The following is a 22,561-nucleotide window of genomic DNA, read 5'->3' on the forward strand; positions in this document are numbered from 1 at the left end:
TTAGACCAGGACTGTTTTTACTGATAGACACTTCCATCTTAGACCAGGGCTGTTTTTACTGATAGACACTTCCATCTTAGACCAGGGCTGTTTTTACTGATAGACACTTCCATCTTAGACCAGGACTGTTTTTACTGATAGACACTTCCATCTTAGACCAGGGCTGTTTTTACTGATAGACACTTCCATCTTAGACCAGGACTGTTTTTACTGATAGACACTTCCATCTTAGACCAGGACTGTTTTTACTGATAGACACTTCCATCTTAGACCAGGACTGTTTTTACTGATAGACACTTCCATCTTAGACCAGGACTGTTTTTACTGATAGACACTTCCATCTTAGACCAGGACTGTTTTTACTGATAGACACTTCCATCTTAGACCAGGGCTGTTTTTACTGATAGACACTTCCATCTTAGACCAGGGCTGTTTTTACTGATAGACACTTCCATCTTAGACCAGGACTGTTTTTACTGATAGACACTTCCATCTTAGACCAGGGTTTTTACTGATAGACACTTCCATCTTAGACCAGGACTGTTTTTACTGATAGACACTTCCATCTTAGACCAGGGCTGTTTTTACTGATAGACACTTCCATCTTAGACCAGGACTGTTTTTACTGATAGACACTTCCATCTTAGACCAGGGCTGTTTTTACTGATAGACACTTCCATCTTAGACCAGGACTGTTTTTACTGATAGACACTTCCATCTTAGACCAGGACTGTTTTTACTGATAGACACTTCCATCTTAGACCAGGACTGTTTTTACTGATAGACACTTCCATCTTAGACCAGGACTGTTTTTACTGATAGACACTTCCATCTTAGACCAGGACTGTTTTTACTGATAGACACTTCCATCTTAGACCAGGGCTGTTTTTACTGATAGACACTTCCATCTTAGACCAGGGCTGTTTTTACTGATAGACACTTCCATCTTAGACCAGGACTGTTTTTACTGATAGACACTTCCATCTTAGACCAGGGTTTTTACTGATAGACACTTCCATCTTAGACCAGGACTGTTTTTACTGATAGACACTTCCATCTTAGACCAGGACTGTTTTTACTGATAGACACTTCCATCTTAAACCAGGACTGTTTTTACTGATAGACACTTCCATCTTAGACCAGGACTGTTTTTACTGATAGACACTTCCATCTTAGACCAGGACTGTTTTTACTGATAGACACTTCCATCTTAGACCAGGGCTGTTTTTACTGATAGACACTTCCATCTTAGACCAGGACTGTTTTTACTGATAGACACTTCCATCTTAGACCAGGGTTTTTACTGATAGACACTTCCATCTTAGACCAGGACTGTTTTTACTGATAGACACTTCCATCTTAGACCAGGGCTGTTTTTACTGATAGACACTTCCATCTTAGACCAGGACTGTTTTTACTGATAGACACTTCCATCTTAGACCAGGACTGTTTTTACTGATAGACACTTCCATCTTAGACCAGGGCTGTTTTTACTGATAGACACTTCCATCTTAGACCAGGGCTGTTTTTACTGATAGACACTTCCATCTTAGACCAGGACTGTTTTTACTGATAGACACTTCCATCTTAGACCAGGACTGTTTTTACTGATAGACACTTCCATCTTAGACCAGGACTGTTTTACTGATAGACACTTCCATCTTAGACCAGGACTGTTTTTACTGATAGACACTTCCATCTTAGACCAGGACTGTTTTACTGATAGACACTTCCATCTTAGACCAGGACTGTTTTTACTGATAGACACTTCCATCTTAGACCAGGGCTGTTTTTACTGATAGACACTTCCATCTTAGACCAGGACTGTTTTTACTGATAGACACTTCCATCTTAGACCAGGGCTGTTTTTACTGATAGACACTTCCATCTTAGACCAGGACTGTTTTACTGATAGACACTTCCATCTTAGACCAGGACTGTTTTTTACTGATACACACCCTTAGACCAGGACTGTTTTTACTGATAGACACTTCCATCTTAGACCAGTACTGTTTTTACTGATAGACACTTCCATCTTAGACCAGGACTGTTTTTACTGATAGACACTTCCATCTTAGACCAGGACTGTTTTTACTGATAGACACTTCCATCTTAGACCAGGACTGTTTTTACTGATAGACACTTCCATCTTAGACCAGGACTGTTTTTACTGATAGACACTTCCATCTTAGACCAGGACTGTTTTACTGATAGACACTTCCATCTTAGACCAGGACTGTTTTTACTGATAGACACTTCCATCTTAGACCAGGGCTGTTTTTACTGATAGACACTTCCATCTTAGACCAGGACTGTTTTTACTGATAGACACTTCCATCTTAGACCAGGGCTGTTTTTACTGATAGACACTTCCATCTTAGACCAGGACTGTTTTACTGATAGACACTTCCATCTTAGACCAGGACTGTTTTTTACTGATACACACCCTTAGACCAGGACTGTTTTTACTGATAGACACTTCCATCTTAGACCAGGGCTGTTTTTACTGATAGACACTTCCATCTTAGACCAGGACTGTTTTTACTGATAGACACTTCCATCTTAGACCAGGGCTGTTTTTACTGATAGACACTTCCATCTTAGACCAGGACTGTTTTTACTGATAGACACTTCCATCTTAGACCAGGACTGTTTTTACTGATAGACACTTCCATCTTAGACCAGGACTGTTTTTACTGATAGACACTTCCATCTTAGACCAGGGCTGTTTTTACTGATAGACACTTCCATCTTAGACCAGGACTGTTTTTACTGATAGACACTTCCATCTTAGACCAGGGCTGTTTTTACTGATAGACACTTCCATCTTAGACCAGGACTGTTTTACTGATAGACACTTCCATCTTAGACCAGGACTGTTTTTTACTGATACACACCCTTAGACCAGGACTGTTTTTACTGATAGACACTTCCATCTTAGACCAGGACTGTTTTTACTGATAGACACTTCCATCTTAGACCAGGACTGTTTTTACTGATAGACACTTCCATCTTAGACCAGGACTGTTTTTACTGTAGACACTTCATCTTAGACCAGGACTGTTTTTACTGATAGACACTTCCATCTTAGACCAGGACTGTTTTACTGATAGACACTTCCATCTTAGACCAGGACTGTTTTTACTGATAGACACTTCCATCTTAGACGTAAGAAAAGGTAGTCAATGTATGAACAAACAAGCATGTGGTCCTGGCAGCCGTGCAGACGTCCATGCCGTCCTTCCACGCCAAGATGGTGAACAAACTTCGCACGGAGGCCATGGGTGCCGACACCATCGTGTGGCTGGCCGTGTCGGCCGCCGCCATCAAGCAGCCCAGCGGACTCTTCTTCCAAGGTAGGCTCTGCTCTTCATCTAATAGGTCTGGGTTCTAGGTCATGTGACACGTTTGCCTTCCAGATCGGCGTGCGGTGGCGACACACCTCCCGCTGGCCTTCACCGCCTCGTCCTCTCAGGAGGAAGACAAGCTTGTGATGGCGCTTCAGCATCTGGCACTCAAGTACAAACCTTGAAATATATCATTGACCAAAGACATGGCTGGTATCTCTTCTTGTAGATAAAGTCATCCATTGTAGGTGAACTTGTATCAAACATCTCTTCTTGTAGATAAAGTCATCCATTGTAGGTGAACTTGTATCAAACATCTCTTCTTGTAGATAAAGTCATCCATTGTAGGTGAACTTGTATCAAACATCTCTTCTTGTAGATAAAGTCATCCATTGTAGGTGAACTTGTATCAAACATCTCTTCTTGTAGATAAAGTCATCCATTGTAGGTGAACTTGTATCAAACATCTCTTCTTGTAGATAAAGTCATCCATTGTAGGTGAACTTGTATCAAACATCTCTTCTTGTAGATAAAGTCATCCATTGTAGGTGAACTTGTATCAAACATCTCTTGTAGATAGTCATCCATTGTAGGTGAACTTGTATCAAACATCTCTTCTTGTAGATAAAGTCATCCATTGTAGGTGAACTTGTATCAAACATCTCTTCTTGTAGATAAAGTCATCCATTGTTGGTGAACTTGTATCAAACATCTCTTCTTGTAGATAAAGTCATCCATTGTAGGTGAACTTGTATCAAACATCTCTTCTTGTAGATAAAGTCATCCATTGTAGTTGAACTTGTATCAAACATCTCTTGTAGATAAAGTAATCCATTGTAGGTGAACTTGTATCAAACATCTCTTGTAGATAAAGTCATCCATTGTTGGTGAACTTGTATCAAACATCTCTTGTAGATAAAGTCATCCATTGTAGGTGAACTTGTATCAAACATCTCTTCTTGTAGATAAAGTCATCCATTGTTGGTGAACTTGTATCAAACATCTCTTCTTGTAGATAAAGTCATCCATTGTAGGTGAACTTGTATCAAACATCTCTTCTTGTAGATAAAGTCATCCATTGTAGTTGAACTTGTATCAAACATCTCTTGTAGGTAAAGTCATCCATTGTTGGTGAACTTGTATCAAACAGCTCTTCTTGTAGATAAAGTCATCCATTGTTGGTGGGGGGAGGGTGGGGGGCGTGTCTGTGTTTACTAACAAGACATCATGGTGGAGCTGAAGTCGAGTTTCTTAACATGGAGATATTCTCACTACTTTTCTTTTGTCGAGCACAAAGAAAAGAACATTTTAGTTAAATGTAAGTTGTGTCTTGGATCAAAGATCCTATCTACTGCCCAAAACAGCAATTCAAATGTGCTGAAACAGCTACAAAAGCAACATGCTTCGACGAAGCGAGTAAAGAGACACACAGACTCCGATGCCACTTCACCTCCACCTCCACCTAAGGATTTTAACGGACGGACTGCTAGCCAGGACAACATTGATAGAGCCATTGCAGCGTATGTGCTAGAAGACATGCAGGCTATTTCTACAGTGGAGTCACCCGCTTTCAGGCAGCTAATTAGCATGATAGCGGCGTCAAACAGCAAATGGCACGAAAACCTTTTCCACGTACCTGGACACAGTGGACAGTGACTACATAAACATGGAAAGCAAGCTAAAGAAAACTCTGCCTCTGCTCATCATTCAGCACTGAAGGTACACACACACACACTGTCAATTCTCTTATATACTCTTTCATTCTAGACTTCTAGAGTGTTTGACTATCACATCACTCTAAATGTATAGACTATAAAGTTCACAAACACAAAGAGGGATGCTAGTGGGCCAGGACAATCTTTCCTTATCTCTAAAATAAGTGTTTAGAGTGTTCTGGGCTTCACTACAGTGTTGATCTCCTGAAGACATGATTTTATTTCACAATTCCTTGAGAGAAAAAAATGCCTGGTTAGGCTTTGTGTATGTAGTGTGTATGTAGTGTGTATGTAGTGTGTATGTAGTGTGTGCCTTCCTTAGGTGAAGCCAGCTTTACAGCTTTGTTGTATTATGCTGTTTGTTATTTATACATGTTATGTTGCAGCTATTTACAATAGTTTAGTCAATTTGTTCTGGCCTGAAATAAATTGGCCCTTTGAAACATATCTTTGTCTTTGTGTGTTGTATGTAGAGCACATTGTTTGTGTGTTGTATGTAGAGCACATTGTTTGTGTGTTGTATGTAGAGCACATTGTTTGTGTGTTGTATGTAGAGCACATTGTTTGTGTGTTGTATGTAGACCACATTGTTTGTGTGTTGTATGTAGACCACATTGTTTGTGTGTTGTATGTAGAGCACATTGTTTGTGTGTTGTATGTAGAGCACATTGTTTGTGTGTTGTATGTAGAGCACATTGTTTGTGTGTTGTATGTAGGCCACATTGTTTGTGTGTTGTATGTAGAGCACATTGTTTGTGTGTTGTATGTAGATCACATTGTTTGTGTGTTGTATGTAGAGCACATTGTTTGTGTGTTGTATGTAGAGCACATTGTTTGTGTGTTGTATGTAGAGCACATTGTTTGTGTGTTGTATGTAGGCCACATTGTTTGTGTGTTGTATGTAGAGCACATTGTTTGTGTGTTGTATGTAGGCCACATTGTTTGTGTGTTGTATGTAGAGCACATTGTGTGTTGTATGTAGAGCACATTGTTTGTGTGTTGTATGTAGAGCACATTGTTTGTGTGTTGAATGTAGACCACATTGTTTGTGTGTTGTATGTAGAGCACATTGTTTGTGTGTTGTATGTAGAGCACATTGTTTGTGTGTTGAATGTAGACCACATTGTTTGTGTGTTGTATGTAGAGCACATTGTTTGTGTGTTGTATGTAGAGCACATTCAAATCAAATCAAATCAACTTTATTTATAAAGCACATTTAAAATTTACCACAGGGGTAGCCAAAGTGCTGTACAATGAGCAGGTTAAAAGATAAAACGAGTATCGAGCAAACACAACACAACACAAACAGAACATGATAAAAAATAAATAATTAAAAATTGTATGTAGAGCACATTGTTTGTGTGTTGTATGTAGGCCACATTGTTTGTGTGTTGTATGTAGAGCACATTGTGTGTTGTATGTAGAGCACATTGTTTGTGTGTTGAATGTAGACCACATTGTTTGTGTGTTGTATGTAGAGCACATTGTTTGTGTGTTGTATGTAGAGCACATTGTTTGTGTGTTGTATGTAGAGCACATTGTTTGTGTGTTGTATGTAGAGCACATTGTTTGTGTTGAATGTAGACCACATTGTTTGTGTGTTGTATGTAGAGCACATTGTTTGTGTGTTGTATGTAGAGCACATTGTTTGTGTGTTGTATGTAGAGCACATTGTTTGTGTGTTGTATGTAGAGCACATTGCTTAGTGATACAAATGCATGTGAAGTTGATGAACAGATTGTATTATTGTCCAGTGCAATAACAGTACTAAAATGAAGGCTAAAAGGCCATTAATGGGAGCTTTAAAAAAAGAAGTAACTAAATAGTTACTTTACAGTAACGCATTACTTTTTGGCATAAGTAACTGAGTTAGTAACTGTTGGATTTAATATGTGTATTTGTTATGTGTATATGTATTTATGGCGGACTTACCTGGGACTTTAAGATGGGCGGGGCTACCACTGACAGGTGACCATGTCGGTAGCTTTAAAAATGGCGTCATTGTTTCGTTTGTAAAAACAGCGTGCTTCGTCACCAGCATACCTCACTGGTAAGATCATTTGTTATGTCCGCTTTGCTTTGTTAGATCAGCTCAATTATTGTTTCCATTCCATGCTTGTTCACTTCCTTGCTTTTCTGTTTGTTGTAAGTCCGCAGCGCTTGTTGTGCGGCGGACTTGCTGCGTCACAAACACTCACTATTTAGTCTTTCAACAACATTGGCAAAAGTAACAGTAATGTGTGGATTGAAATCTGCTGCATTAGATTGTTGTCACGTTGCGTGTGTCCAGCTGCATTAGATTGTTGTCACGTTGCGTGTGTCCAGGATTAGATTGTTGTCACGTTGCGTGTGTCCAGCTGCATTAGATTGTTGTCACGTTGCGTGTGTCCAGCTGCATTAGATTGTTGTCACGTTGCGTGTGTCCAGCTGCATTAGATTGTTGTCACGTTGTGTGTGTCCAGCTGCATTAGATTGTTGTCACGTTGCGTGTGTCCAGCTGCATTAGATTGTTGTCACGTTGTGTGTGTCCAGCTGCATTAGATTGTTGTCACGTTGCGTGTGTCCAGCTGCATTAGATTGTTGTCACGTTGCGTGTGTCCAGCTGCATTAGATTGTTGTCACGTTGCGTGTGTCCAGCTGCATTAGATTGTTGTCATGTTGTGTGTGTCCAGCTGCATTAGATTGTTGTCACGTTGCGTGTGTCCAGCTGCATTAGATTGTTGTCATGTTGCGTGTGTCCAGCTGCATTAGATTGTTGTCACGTTGTGTGTCCAGCTGCATTAGATTGTTGTCACGTTGCGTGTGTCCAGCTGCATTAGATTGTTGTCACGTTGCGTGTGTCCAGCTGCATTAGATTGTTGTCACGTTGCGTGTGTCCAGCTGCATTAGATTGTTGTCATGTTGCGTGTGTCCAGCTGCATTAGATTGTTGTCACGTTGTGTGTCCAGCTGCATTAGATTGTTGTCACGTTGTGTGTGTCCAGCTGCATTAGATTGTTGTCATGTTGCGTGTGTCCAGCTGCATTAGATTGTTGTCACGTTGCGTGTGTCCAGCTGCATTAGATTGTTGTCACGTTGCGTGTGTCCAGCTGCATTAGATTGTTGTCACGTTGCGTGTGTCCAGCTGCATTAGATTGTTGTCACGTTGCGTGTGTCCAGCTGCATTAGATTGTTGTCACGTTGCGTGTGTCCAGCTGCATTAGATTGTTGTCACGTTGCGTGTGTCCAGCTGCATTAGATTGTTGTCACGTTGTGTGTCCAGCTGCATTAGATTGTTGTCACGTTGCGTGTGTCCAGCTGCATTAGATTGTTGTCACGTTGCGTGTGTCCAGCTGCATTAGATTGTTGTCACGTTGCGTGTGTCCAGCTGCATTAGATTGTTGTCATGTTGCGTGTGTCCAGCTGCATTAGATTGTTGTCATGTTGCGTGTGTCCAGCTGCATTAGATTGTTGTCATGTTGCGTGTGTCCAGCTGCATTAGATTGTTGTCACGTTGCGTGTGTCCAGCTGCATTAGATTGTTGTCACGTTGCGTGTGTCCAGGATTAGATTGTTGTCACGTTGCGTGTGTCCAGCTGCATTAGATTGTTGTCACGTTGCGTGTGTCCAGCTGCATTAGATTGTTGTCACGTTGCGTGTGTCCAGCTGCATTAGATTGTTGTCACGTTGTGTGTGTCCAGCTGCATTAGATTGTTGTCACGTTGCGTGTGTCCAGCTGCATTAGATTGTTGTCACGTTGTGTGTGTCCAGCTGCATTAGATTGTTGTCACGTTGCGTGTGTCCAGCTGCATTAGATTGTTGTCACGTTGCGTGTGTCCAGCTGCATTAGATTGTTGTCACGTTGCGTGTGTCCAGCTGCATTAGATTGTTGTCATGTTGTGTGTGTCCAGCTGCATTAGATTGTTGTCACGTTGCGTGTGTCCAGCTGCATTAGATTGTTGTCATGTTGCGTGTGTCCAGCTGCATTAGATTGTTGTCACGTTGTGTGTCCAGCTGCATTAGATTGTTGTCACGTTGCGTGTGTCCAGCTGCATTAGATTGTTGTCACGTTGCGTGTGTCCAGCTGCATTAGATTGTTGTCACGTTGCGTGTGTCCAGCTGCATTAGATTGTTGTCATGTTGCGTGTGTCCAGCTGCATTAGATTGTTGTCACGTTGTGTGTCCAGCTGCATTAGATTGTTGTCACGTTGTGTGTGTCCAGCTGCATTAGATTGTTGTCATGTTGCGTGTGTCCAGCTGCATTAGATTGTTGTCACGTTGCGTGTGTCCAGCTGCATTAGATTGTTGTCACGTTGCGTGTGTCCAGCTGCATTAGATTGTTGTCACGTTGCGTGTGTCCAGCTGCATTAGATTGTTGTCACGTTGCGTGTGTCCAGCTGCATTAGATTGTTGTCACGTTGCGTGTGTCCAGCTGCATTAGATTGTTGTCACGTTGCGTGTGTCCAGCTGCATTAGATTGTTGTCACGTTGTGTGTCCAGCTGCATTAGATTGTTGTCACGTTGCGTGTGTCCAGCTGCATTAGATTGTTGTCACGTTGCGTGTGTCCAGCTGCATTAGATTGTTGTCACGTTGCGTGTGTCCAGCTGCATTAGATTGTTGTCATGTTGCGTGTGTCCAGCTGCATTAGATTGTTGTCATGTTGCGTGTGTCCAGCTGCATTAGATTGTTGTCATGTTGCGTGTGTCCAGCTGCATTAGATTGTTGTCACGTTGCGTGTGTCCAGCTGCATTAGATTGTTGTCACGTTGCGTGTGTCCAGCTGCATTAGATTGTTGTCACGTTGTGTGTGTCCAGCTGCATTAGATTGTTGTCACGTTGCGTGTGTCCAGCTGCATTAGATTGTTGTCACGTTGCGTGTGTCCAGCTGCATTAGATTGTTGTCACGTTGCGTGTGTCCAGCTGCATTAGATTGTTGTCACGTTGCGTGTGTCCAGCTGCATTAGATTGTTGTCACGTTGCGTGTGTCCAGCTGCATTAGATTGTTGTCACGTTGCGTGTGTCCAGCTGCATTAGATTGTTGTCACGTTGTGTGTGTCCAGCTGCATTAGATTGTTGTCACGTTGTGTGTCCAGCTGCATTTCCAAGGTTTGAGTTAAAAATACCGGCACTTTACTTCCTGGTTTGACTGATGGGATTTGTAGTTCTTTGATGTAGTTGTGCTCATATGTGGAATGTGGGCCTCAAACATGTCTTTTTAATATGATTGTCCATGAACCATAGAGACATTATAAATAATTCTGATCACATTTAAAACATTATATGACATAAATTAATGATGATAATAAAATGTAATGCTAAAATGAATAAGTTAGGATAAAATCACAGTGATTGATAATATGTCATATCATGGTTGACAACATTATGGTTCAGTTGATGAATTCATGTTTATTATTTACATTATGATGATTCAAGATAGATACATTGTTTTATGTTCATGTTTACTTGTAGGTTATTACCTGCTTCTGCAATAGTACCAAATAAAACAAGCAAACGAGTGCAGTGCGAGTAATTCCTTTTATGCTGAGTGACGACCCCTATTCAGAGGGCCAATACAGAAAAAACTGAACAGTAACTGAGTTACTTTTGAAATAAAGTAATTAGTAACTGTAACTAGTTACTGGTTTTCAGTAACCAACCCAACACTGCTAATGATACATTATTATCACTACTAATGATACATTATTATCACTACTAATGATACATTATTATTACTACTAATGATACATTATTATTACTACTAATCATACATTATTATCACTACTAATGATACATTATTATCACTACTAATGATACATTATTATCACTACCAATGATACATTATTAGTACTACTAATGATACATTATTATTACTACTAATGATACATTATTATCACTACTAATGATACATTATTATTACTACTAATGATACATTATTATTACTACTAATCATACATTATTATCACTACTAATGATACATTATTATCACTACTAATGATACATTATTATCACTACTAATGATACATTATTATCACTACTAATGATACATTATTAGTACTACTAATGATACATTATTAGTACTAATGATACATTATTAGTACTACTAATGATACATTATTATTACTAATAATACATTATTATCACTACTAATGATACATTATTATCACTACTAATGATACATTATTATCACTACTAATGATACATTATTAGTACTACTAATGATACATTATTATTACTAATGATACATTATTATCACTACTAATGATACATTATTATTACTACTAATGATACATTATTATCACTACTAATGATACATTATTATTACTACTAATGATACATTATTATCACTACTAATGATACATTATTATCACTACTAATGATACATTATTATCACTACTAATGATACATTATTAGTACTACTAATGATACATTATTAGTACTAATGATACATTATTAGTACTACTAATGATACATTATTATTACTAATAATACATTATTATCACTACTAATGATACATTATTATCACTACTAATGATACATTATTATCACTACTAATGATACATTATTAGTACTACTAATGATACATTATTATTACTAATGATACATTATTATCACTACTAATGATACATTATTATTACTACTAATGATACATTATTATCACTACTAATGATACATTATTATTACTACTAATGATACATTATTATCACTACTAATGATACATTATTATCACTATTAATGATACATTATTATTACTACTAATAAGATTATGGTTCACACAGTTTCAAAAGTAATGAGTCATAAAAAACAATCACTGTTGTGCTTGAAGAATTGATCTTTAATTGATCAATGACAACATGATTATATACAAGTATTGAAGAATTGATCTTTAATTGATCAATGACAACATGATTATATACAAGTATTGAAGAATTGATCTTTAATTGATCAATGACAACATGAATATTATATACAAGTATTGAAGAATTGATCTTTAATTGATCAATGACAACTTGAATATTATATACAAGTATTGAAGAATTGATCTTTAATTGATCAATGACAACTTGAATATTATATACAAGTATTGAAGAATTGATCTTTAATTGATCAATGACAACTTGAATATTATATACAAGTATTGAAGAATTGATCTTTAATTGATCAATGACAACATGAATATTATATACAAGTATTGAAGAATTGATCTTTAATTGATCAATGACAACTTGAATATTATATACAAGTATTGAAGAATTGATCTTTAATTGATCAATGACAACATGAATATTATATACAAGTATTGAAGAATTGATCTTTAATTGATCAATGACAACATGAATATTATATACAAGTATTGAAGAATTGATCAATGACAACATGAATATTATAGTGTGTGTATTACACCCTGTCACCATGCAGATACTCATGTCGACATAAGCGGTCGTTGACATAATCTGCGCCAGGAGGAAAAGGTGTGAGAATATTTCTTCTTCTATGATTCCTGTCATGCTTTTATTTTGCAGTCAACAGGAAGTGTCCAGGTGGAATGTTGCTATATTACATCTTTCATGTCAACACAAGCGGCTCTCACCCTACAATCACCATCCTGCCCTAGCTCCGCCTCTTTGGCCACACTGACAAGGGGGCGTGGCTTCCTCCTCCTTTCTAATCTTTCCTTTCAACAAGAAGTCACCTCATTGGCTCCTTGCTAGCACAACTTTAACCAGGACGACTTTAACCAGGACGACTTTAACCAGGACAACTTCAACCAAGGCAAGTTTAACCAGGATGACTTTAACCAGGACGGCTTTAACCAGGATGACTCTGACCCAGACAACTTTAACCAGGACAACTTTAACCAGGATGACTTTAACCAGGTTGGCTTTAACCAGGACGACTTTAAGCAGGTCCTCTCATGTGTTAACCATGACACACACACACACACACACACACACACACACACACACACACACACACACCAGTTTCACTCACAGTCCGTCCACTATCCCTGTGGCTCCGCCCCCTCTCTTGGCGGCGTGTGGGAGGAGCTTGTGGGTGTGACCTCAGGACACGACGGGGGTCATGTCCCACAGCTAGAAAGCAGCAGAGGAAGTGATGTCACAAAGGTGGGACAAGAAGAGACAGGTGAGGAGGAGAGACCTTGATGATCTTGTCGGTGCCACAGGTGAGCAGACATCCTCCAGTGGGCTCGTAGTGCAGGTGCAGCACGCCATGCTTGCTGCTGTGGAAGGTGGCGGTGGGCGCGCGGCTGCAAGGTGAGACAAGATGGAGATGGAGATGAGGGCGTGTGGCGCACCTGGCCTACCTGGCACACTCACTCCTGGTCGCTGATGGAGGCGTGGCAGGTGTCGCACACGCGCACCTGGAACTCAAAGCCCATGAGCGGGATGGTGGAGCGCTTGGAGGAACACCTGTTGCACAGCGCCTGCCCGCACTTCCTGCAGTGGTGCTGGGCACACGGTCACATGTCAGGAAGTCACCTGTGTCACATGTACACCTCCACCAAACACCTGTGTCACATTTACACCTCCACCAAACACCTGTGTCACATGTACACCTCCACCAAACACCTGTGTCACATTTACACCTCCACCAAACACCTGTGTCACATTTACACCTCCACCAAACACCTGTGTCACATTTACACCTCCACCAAACACCTGTGTCACATTTACACCTCCACCAAACACCTGTGTCACATGTACACCTGCACCAAACACCTGTGTCACATTTACACCTCCACCAAACACCTGTGTCACATTTACACCTCCACCAAACACCTGTGTCACATTTACACCTCCACCAAACACCTGTGTCACATTTACACCTCCACCAAACACCTGTGTCACATTTACACCTCCACCAAACACCTGTGTCACATTTACACCTCCACCAAACACCTGTGTCACATTTACACCTCCACCAAACACCTGTGTCACATGTACACCTGCACCAAACACCTGTGTCACATTTACACCTCCACCAAACACCTGTGTCACATTTACACCTCCACCAAACACCTGTGTCACATTTACACCTCCACCAAACACCTGTGTCACATTTACACCTCCACCAAACACCTGTGTCCCATTTACACCTCCACCAAACACCTGTGTCCCATTTACACCTCCACCAAACACCTGTGTCACATTTACACCTCCACCAAACACCTGTGTCACATTTACACCTCCACCAAACACCTGTGTCACATGTACACCTCCACCAAACACCTGTGTCACATGTACACCTCCACCAAACACCTGTGTCACATGTACACCTCCACCAAACACCTGTGTCACATGTACACCTCCACCAAACACCTGTGTCACATTTACACCTCCACCAAACACCTGTGTCACATGTACACCTCCACCAAACACCTGTGTCGCATTTACACCATCACACCTCCACCAAACACCTGTGTCACATTTACACCTCCACCAAACACCTGTGTCACATTTACACCTCCACCAAACACCTGTGTCACATTTACACCTCCACCAAACACCTGTGTCACATTTACACCTCCACCAAACACCTGTGTCACATTTACACCTCCACCAAACACCTGTGTCACATTTACACCTCCACCAAACACCTGTGTCACATGTACACCTGCACCAAACACCTCCACCAAACACCTGTGTCACATTTACACCTCCACCAAACACCTGTGTCACATTTACACCTCCACCAAACACCTGTGTCACATGTACACCTCCACCAAACACCTGTGTCACATGTACACCTCCACCAAACACCTGTGTCACATTTACACCTCCACCAAACACCTGTGTCACATGTACACCTCCACCAAACACCTGTGTCACATTTACACCTCCACCAAACACCTGTGTCACATGTACACCTCCACCAAACACCTGTGTCGCATTTACACCATCACACCTCCACCAAACACCTGTGTCACATTTACACCTCCACCAAACACCTGTGTCACATTTACACCTCCACCAAACACCTGTGTCACATTTACACCTCCACCAAACACCTGTGTCACATTTACACCTCCACCAAACACCTGTGTCACATTTACACCTCCACCAAACACCTGTGTCACATTTACACCTCCACCAAACACCTGTGTCACATGTACACCTGCACCAAACACCTCCACCAAACACCTGTGTCACATTTACACCTCCACCAAACACCTGTGTCACATTTACACCTCCACCAAACACCTGTGTCACACTTACACCTCCACCAAACACCTGTGTCACATGTACACCTCCACCAAACACCTGTGTCGCATTTACACCATCACACCTCCACCAAACACCTGTGTCACATTTACACCTCCACCAAACACCTGTGTCACATTTACACCTCCACCAAATACCTGTGTCACATTTACACCATCACACCTCCACCAAACACCTGTCACATTTACACCATCACACCTCCACCAAACACCTGTGTCACATTTACACCATCACACCTCCACCAAACACCTGTGTCACATTTACACCATCACACCTCCACCAAACACCTGTGTCACATTTACACCTCCACCAAATACCTGTGTCACATTTACACCATCACACCTCCACCAAACACCGCCTGTGTCACATTTACACCATCACACCTCCACCAAACACCTGTCACATTTACACCATCACACCTCCACCAAATACCTGTGTCACATTTACACCATCACACCTCCACCAAACACCGCCTGTGTCACATTTACACCATCACACCTCCACCAAACACCTGTCACATTTACACCATCACACCTCCACCAAACACCTGTGTCACATTTACATCATCACACCTCCACCAAACACCTGTGTCGCATTTACACCATCACACCTCCACCAAACACCTGTGTCGCATTTACACCATCACACCTGTGTCGCTTTTACACCATCACACCTTCACCAAACACCTGTGTCACATTTACACCATCACACCTCCACCAAACACCGCCTGTGTCACACTTACACCATCACACCTCCACCAAACACCGCCTGTGTCACATTTACACCATCACACCTCCACCAAACACCTGTGTCGCATTTACACCATCACACCTCCACCAAACACCTGTGTCGCATTTACACCATCACACCTCCACCAAACACCTGTGTCACATTTACACCTCCACCAAACACCTGTGTAAGAGGTGTGTACCTGCTGTGTAAAAGGTGTGTACCTGCTGTGTAAAAGGTGTGTACCTGCTGTGTAAAAATGTGTGTACCTGTTGTGTAAAAGGTGTGTACCTGCTGTGTAAAAAGGTGTGTACCTGCTGTGTAAAAGGTGTGTGCCTGCTGTGTAAAAGGTGTGTGCCTGCTGTGTAAAAGGTGTGTACCTGCGGTGTAAAAGGTGTGTACCTGCTGTGTAAGAGGTGTGTACCTGCTGTGTAAAACGTGTGTACCTGTGGTGTAAGAGGTGTGTACCTGCTGTGTAAAAGGTGTGTACCTGCGGTGTAAGAGGTGTGTACCTGCGGTGTAAAAGGTGTGTACCTGCTGTGTAAAAGGTGTGTACCTGCGGTGTAAGAGGTGTGTACCTGCTGTGTAAAAGGTGTGTACCTGCTGTGTAAAAAGTGTGTACCTGCTGTGTAAAACGTGTGTACCTGTGGTGTAAGAGGTGTGTACCTGCTGTGTAAAAGGTGTGTACCTGCTGTGTAAAAAGTGTGTACCTGCTGTGCAAAACGTGTGTACCTGTGGTGTAAGAGGTGTGTACCTGCTGTGTAAAAGGTGTGTACCTGCTGTGTAAAAAGTGTGTACCTGCTGTGCAAAACGTGTGTACCTGTGGTGTAAGAGGTGTGTACCTGCTGTGTAAAAGGTGTGTACCTGCTGTGTAAAAGGTGTGTACCTGCGGTGTAAGAGGTGTGTACCTGCGGTGTAAGAGGTGTGTACCTGCTGTGTAAAAGGTGTGTACCTGCGGTGTAAGAGGTGTGTACCTGCTGTGTAAAAGGTGTGTACCTGCTGTGTAAAAAGTGTGTACCTGCTGTGTAAAAGGTGTGTACCTGCTGTGTAAAAGGTGTGTACCTGCGGTGTAAGAGGTGTGTACCTGCTGTGTAAAACGTGTGTACCTGTGGTGTAAGAGGTGTGTACCTGCTGTGTAAAACGTGTGTACCTGTGGTGTAAGAGGTGTGTACCTGCTGTGTAAAACGTGTGTACCTGTGGTGTAAGAGGTGTGTACCTGCTGTGTAAAAGGTGTGTACCTGTCGTAAACCGATCTTCTTGCTGTCCCACATCTGCTTGAAGTTCCAGAAGAATGGCTGCTCACATTTCTGACATGAGTCACTGTCCTGCCACTCTGGAGTCTACACACACACACACACACACACACACACACACACACGAATGAGTACACACACACATAGAGAGACACACTAGAGTACACACAGACACACACATAGAGAGATACACACACAAATGAGTACACACAGAGACACTAAATGAGATGAGTACACACAGACACACACACACATAGAGAGACACACAAATGAGTACACACAGACACACACACACATGGTCCAAGAACAGACCTCCTGTCTGCTGACGTCCATGTTCCAGATCACCATGGCTCCATCTGCACTGCACGACATCAACTGGCGAGTGTGTGAGGCGTAACACAATCCCTGCACCTTGTCACTGCACACACACACACACACACACACACACACACACACACACACACACACACACACACACACACACACACACACATGAAGAAGAGCAAGAAGAAGAGAAAAGAGGTGTGGTCTCACCTGTGTCCCTGCAGCTCGATGGCGGTGCCTTTGTGTCCTCCAATGTCCCACATGATGATGGACTGGTCTGAACTGCCTGAGAACAACACTCTCTGGGAGGGGTCCCAGCACAGTGCTGTCACATGACCTACACACACACACACACACACACACACACACACACACACCTCAGTGACACACTGCCAGACACACCTGTCAGCTCACTCTCCTGTATCCACTTGGCCCCGCCCACATACCCCAACTTTTGTGCTACTAACTTCTCAACTGCTTATTAGACCCCGCCCCCAACCATGTTATTCATCATAAGTAGACCCCGCCTCCAACCATGTTATTCATCATAAGTAGACCCCGCCTCCAACCTTGTTATTCATCATAAGTAGACCCCGCCTCCAACCATGTTATTCATCATAAGTAGACCCCGCCTCCAACCATGTTATTCATCATAAGTAGACCCCGCCTCCAACCATGTTATTCATCATAAGTAGACCCCGCCCCCAACCATGTTATTCATCATAAGTAGACCCCGCCTCCAACCATGTTATTCATCATAAGTAGACCCCGCCTCCAACCATGTTATTCATCATAAGTAGACCCCGCCTCCAACCATGTTATTCATCATAAGTAGACCCCGCCCCCAACCATGTTATTCATCATAAGTAGACCCCGCCTCCAACCTTGTTATTCATCATAAGTAGACCGCGCCTCCAACCTTGTTATTCATCATAAGTAGACCCCGCCTCCAACCTTGTTATTCATCATAAGTAGACCCCGCCTCCAACCATGTTATTCATCATAAGTAGACCCCGCCTCCAACCATGTTATTCATCATAAGTAGACCCCGCCTCCAACCATGTTATTCATCATAAGTAGACCGCGCCTCCAACCTTGTTATTCATCATAAGTAGACCCCGCCCCCAACCTTGTTATTCATCATAAGTAGACCCCGCCCCCAACCATGTTATTCATCATAAGTAGACCCCGCCCCCAACCATGTTATTCATCATAAGTAGACCCCGCCTCCAACCTTGTTATTCATCATAAGTAGACCGCGCCTCCAACCTTGTTATTCATCATAAGTAGACCCCGCCTCCAACCTTATTATTCATCATAAGTAGACCCCGCCCCCAACCATGTTATTCATCATAAGTAGACCCCGCCCCCAACCATGTTATTCATCATAAGTAGACCCCGCCTCCAACCTTGTTATTCATCATAAGTAGACCGCGCCTCCAACCTTGTTATTCATCATAAGTAGACCCCGCCTCCAACCTTATTATTCATCATAAGTAGACCCCGCCTCCAACCATGTTATTCATCATAAGTAGACCCCGCCCCCAACCATGTTATTCATCATAAGTAGACCCCGCCCCCAACCATGTTATTCATAAGTAGACCCCGCCCCCAACCATGTTATTCATCATAAGTAGACCCCGCCTCCAACCATGTTATTCATAAGTAGACCCCGCCCCCAACCATGTTATTCATCATAAGTAGACCCCGCCCCCAACCATGTTATTCATCATAAGTAGACCCCGCCCCCAACCATGTAATTCATCATAAGTAGACCCCGCCCCAACCATGTTATTCATCATAAGTAGACCCCGCCCCCAACCATGTTATTCATAAGTAGACCCCGCCCCCAACCATGTTATTCATCATAAGTAGACCCCGCCTCCAACCATGTTATTCATCATAAGTAGACCCCGCCCCCAACCATGTTATTCATCATAAGTAGACCCCGCCCCCAACCATGTTATTCATCATAAGTAGACCCCGCCCCCAACCATGTTATTCATGATAAGTAGACCCCGCCTCCAACCATGTTATTCATCATAAGTAGACCCCGCCCCCAACCATGTTATTCATCATAAGTAGACCCCGCCCCCAACCATGTTATTCATCATAAGTAGACCCCGCCCCCAACCATGTTATTCATAAGTAGACCCCGCCTCCAACCATGTTATTCATCATAAGTAGACCCCACCCCCAACCATGTTATTCATCATAAGTAGACCCCGCCTCCAACCTTGTTATTCATCATAAGTAGACCCCGCCCCCAACCATGTTATTCATCATAAGTAGACCCCGCCTCCAACCTTGTTATTCATCATAAGTAGACCCCGCCTCCAACCATGTTATTCATCATAAGTAGACCCCGCCTCCAACCATGTTATTCATCATAAGTAGACCCCGCCTCCAACCATGTTATTCATCATAAGTAGACCCCGCCCCCAACCATGTTATTCATCATAAGTAGACCCCGCCTCCAACCATGTTATTCATCATAAGTAGACCCCGCCTCCAACCATGTTATTCATCATAAGTAGACCCCGCCTCCAACCATGTTATTCATCATAAGTAGACCCCGCCTCCAACCATGTTATTCATCATAAGTAGACCCCGCCTCCAACCATGTTATTCATCATAAGTAGACCCCGCCTCCAACCATGTTATTCATCATAAGTAGACCCCGCCTCCAACCATGTTATTCATCATAAGTAGACCCCGCCTCCAACCATGTTATTCATCATAAGTAGACCCCGCCCCCAACCATGTTATTCATCATAAGTAGACCCCGCCCCCAACCATGTTATTCATCATAAGTAGACCCCGCCTCCAACCATGTTATTCATCATAAGTAGACCCCGCCTCCAACCATGTTATTCATCATAAGTAGACCCCGCCCCCAACCATGTTATTCATCATAAGTAGACCCCGCCTCCAACCTTGTTATTCATCATAAGTAGACCGCGCCTCCAACCTTGTTATTCATCATAAGTAGACCCCGCCTCCAACCTTGTTATTCATCATAAGTAGACCCCGCCTCCAACCATGTTATTCATCATAAGTTGACCCCGCCTCCAACCATGTTATTCATCATAAGTAGACCCCGCCTCCAACCATGTTATTCATCATAAGTAGACCGCGCCTCCAACCTTGTTATTCATCATAAGTAGACCCCGCCCCCAACCTTGTTATTCATCATAAGTAGACCCCGCCCCCAACCATGTTATTCATCATAAGTAGACCCCGCCCCAACCATGTTATTCATCATAAGTAGACCCCGCCTCCAACCTTGTTATTCATCATAAGTAGACCGCGCCTCCAACCTTGTTATTCATCATAAGTAGACCCCGCCTCCAACCTTATTATTCATCATAAGTAGACCCCGCCCCCAACCATGTTATTCATCATAAGTAGACCCCGCCCCCAACCATGTTATTCATCATAAGTAGACCCCGCCTCCAACCTTGTTATTCATCATAAGTAGACCGCGCCTCCAACCTTGTTATTCATCATAAGTAGACCCCGCCTCCAACCTTATTATTCATCATAAGTAGACCCCGCCTCCAACCATGTTATTCATCATAAGTAGACCCCGCCCCCAACCATGTTATTCATCATAAGTAGACCCCGCCCCCAACCATGTTATTCATAAGTAGACCCCGCCCCCAACCATGTTATTCATCATAAGTAGACCCCGCCTCCAACCATGTTATTCATAAGTAGACCCCGCCCCCAACCATGTTATTCATCATAAGTAGACCCCGCCCCCAACCATGTTATTCATCATAAGTAGACCCCGCCCCCAACCATGTAATTCATCATAAGTAGACCCCGCCCCAACCATGTTATTCATCATAAGTAGACCCCGCCCCCAACCATGTTATTCATAAGTAGACCCCGCCCCCAACCATGTTATTCATCATAAGTAGACCCCGCCTCCAACCATGTTATTCATCATAAGTAGACCCCGCCCCCAACCATGTTATTCATCATAAGTAGACCCCGCCCCCAACCATGTTATTCATCATAAGTAGACCCCGCCCCCAACCATGTTATTCATGATAAGTAGACCCCGCCTCCAACCATGTTATTCATCATAAGTAGACCCCGCCCCCAACCATGTTATTCATCATAAGTAGACCCCGCCCCCAACCATGTTATTCATCATAAGTAGACCCCGCCTCCAACCATGTTATTCATCATAAGTAGACCCCGCCTCCAACCATGTTATTCATCATAAGTAGACCCCACCCCCAACCATGTTATTCATCATAAGTAGACCCCGCCTCCAACCTTGTTATTCATCATAAGTAGACCCCGCCCCCAACCATGTTATTCATCATAAGTAGACCCCGCCTCCAACCTTGTTATTCATCATAAGTAGACCCCGCCTCCAACCATGTTATTCATCATAAGTAGACCCCGCCTCCAACCATGTTATTCATCATAAGTAGACCCCGCCTCCAACCATGTTATTCATCATAAGTAGACCCCGCCCCCAACCATGTTATTCATCATAAGTAGACCCCGCCTCCAACCATGTTATTCATCATAAGTAGACCCCGCCTCCAACCATGTTATTCATCATAAGTAGACCCCGCCTCCAACCATGTTATTCATCATAAGTAGACCCCGCCTCCAACCATGTTATTCATCATAAGTAGACCCCGCCTCCAACCATGTTATTCATCATAAGTAGACCCCGCCTCCAACCATGTTATTCATCATAAGTAGACCCCGCCTCCAACCATGTTATTCATCATAAGTAGACCCCGCCTCCAACCATGTTATTCATCATAAGTAGACCCCGCCCCCAACCATGTTATTCATCATAAGTAGACCCCGCCCCCAACCATGTTATTCATCATAAGTAGACCCCGCCTCCAACCATGTTATTCATCATAAGTAGACCCCGCCTCCAACCATGTTATTCATCATAAGTAGACCCCGCCCCCAACCATGTTATTCATCATAAGTA

At 42.8% G+C, this 22,561-nt stretch overlaps 2 protein-coding genes across 4 annotated transcripts in view; one reads left to right on the forward strand and one right to left on the reverse strand.

The window, feature by feature from the left end:
* Positions 1 to 3,754, forward strand: part of dhrs12 (dehydrogenase/reductase (SDR family) member 12) — a 10,447-nt gene extending 6,693 nt beyond the window's left edge. Inside the window, exons 7-8 of one of the 2 annotated variants that reach the window (XM_061926165.2) lie at positions 3,219 to 3,356; positions 3,420 to 3,754. In XM_061926165.2, the coding sequence (XP_061782149.1) occupies positions 3,219 to 3,356; positions 3,420 to 3,576 (295 nt within the window). In that variant the 3' untranslated portion in view covers positions 3,577 to 3,754. The remainder of the gene's footprint in view (positions 1 to 3,218; positions 3,357 to 3,419) is intronic. The other variant, XM_061926164.1, reaches the window with a different exon arrangement.
* The window catches only part of wdfy2 (WD repeat and FYVE domain containing 2), a 32,674-nt gene that overhangs the window by 2,196 nt on the left and 7,917 nt on the right, over positions 1 to 22,561 (reverse strand). Inside the window, exons 7-12 of one of the 2 annotated variants that reach the window (XR_009811375.2) lie at positions 17,797 to 17,923; positions 17,575 to 17,680; positions 17,248 to 17,349; positions 13,376 to 13,506; positions 13,197 to 13,305; positions 13,029 to 13,129 (exon numbers count right to left, since the gene is read on the reverse strand). Coding sequence is in view for 1 of the 2 variants with exons in the window: in XM_061926163.2 (XP_061782147.1) it covers positions 13,100 to 13,129; positions 13,197 to 13,305; positions 13,376 to 13,506; positions 17,248 to 17,349; positions 17,575 to 17,680; positions 17,797 to 17,923 (605 nt within the window). In the remaining variant the exon portion in view is untranslated. Of the gene's footprint in view, positions 1 to 11,862; positions 13,130 to 13,196; positions 13,306 to 13,375; positions 13,507 to 17,247; positions 17,350 to 17,574; positions 17,681 to 17,796; positions 17,924 to 22,561 lie in introns of those variants that run through there. The other variant, XM_061926163.2, reaches the window with a different exon arrangement.

Source organism: Nerophis lumbriciformis, linkage group LG31, assembly GCF_033978685.3.
Source record: "Nerophis lumbriciformis linkage group LG31, RoL_Nlum_v2.1, whole genome shotgun sequence".
Classification (NCBI taxonomy): Eukaryota; Metazoa; Chordata; class Actinopteri; order Syngnathiformes; family Syngnathidae; genus Nerophis; species Nerophis lumbriciformis.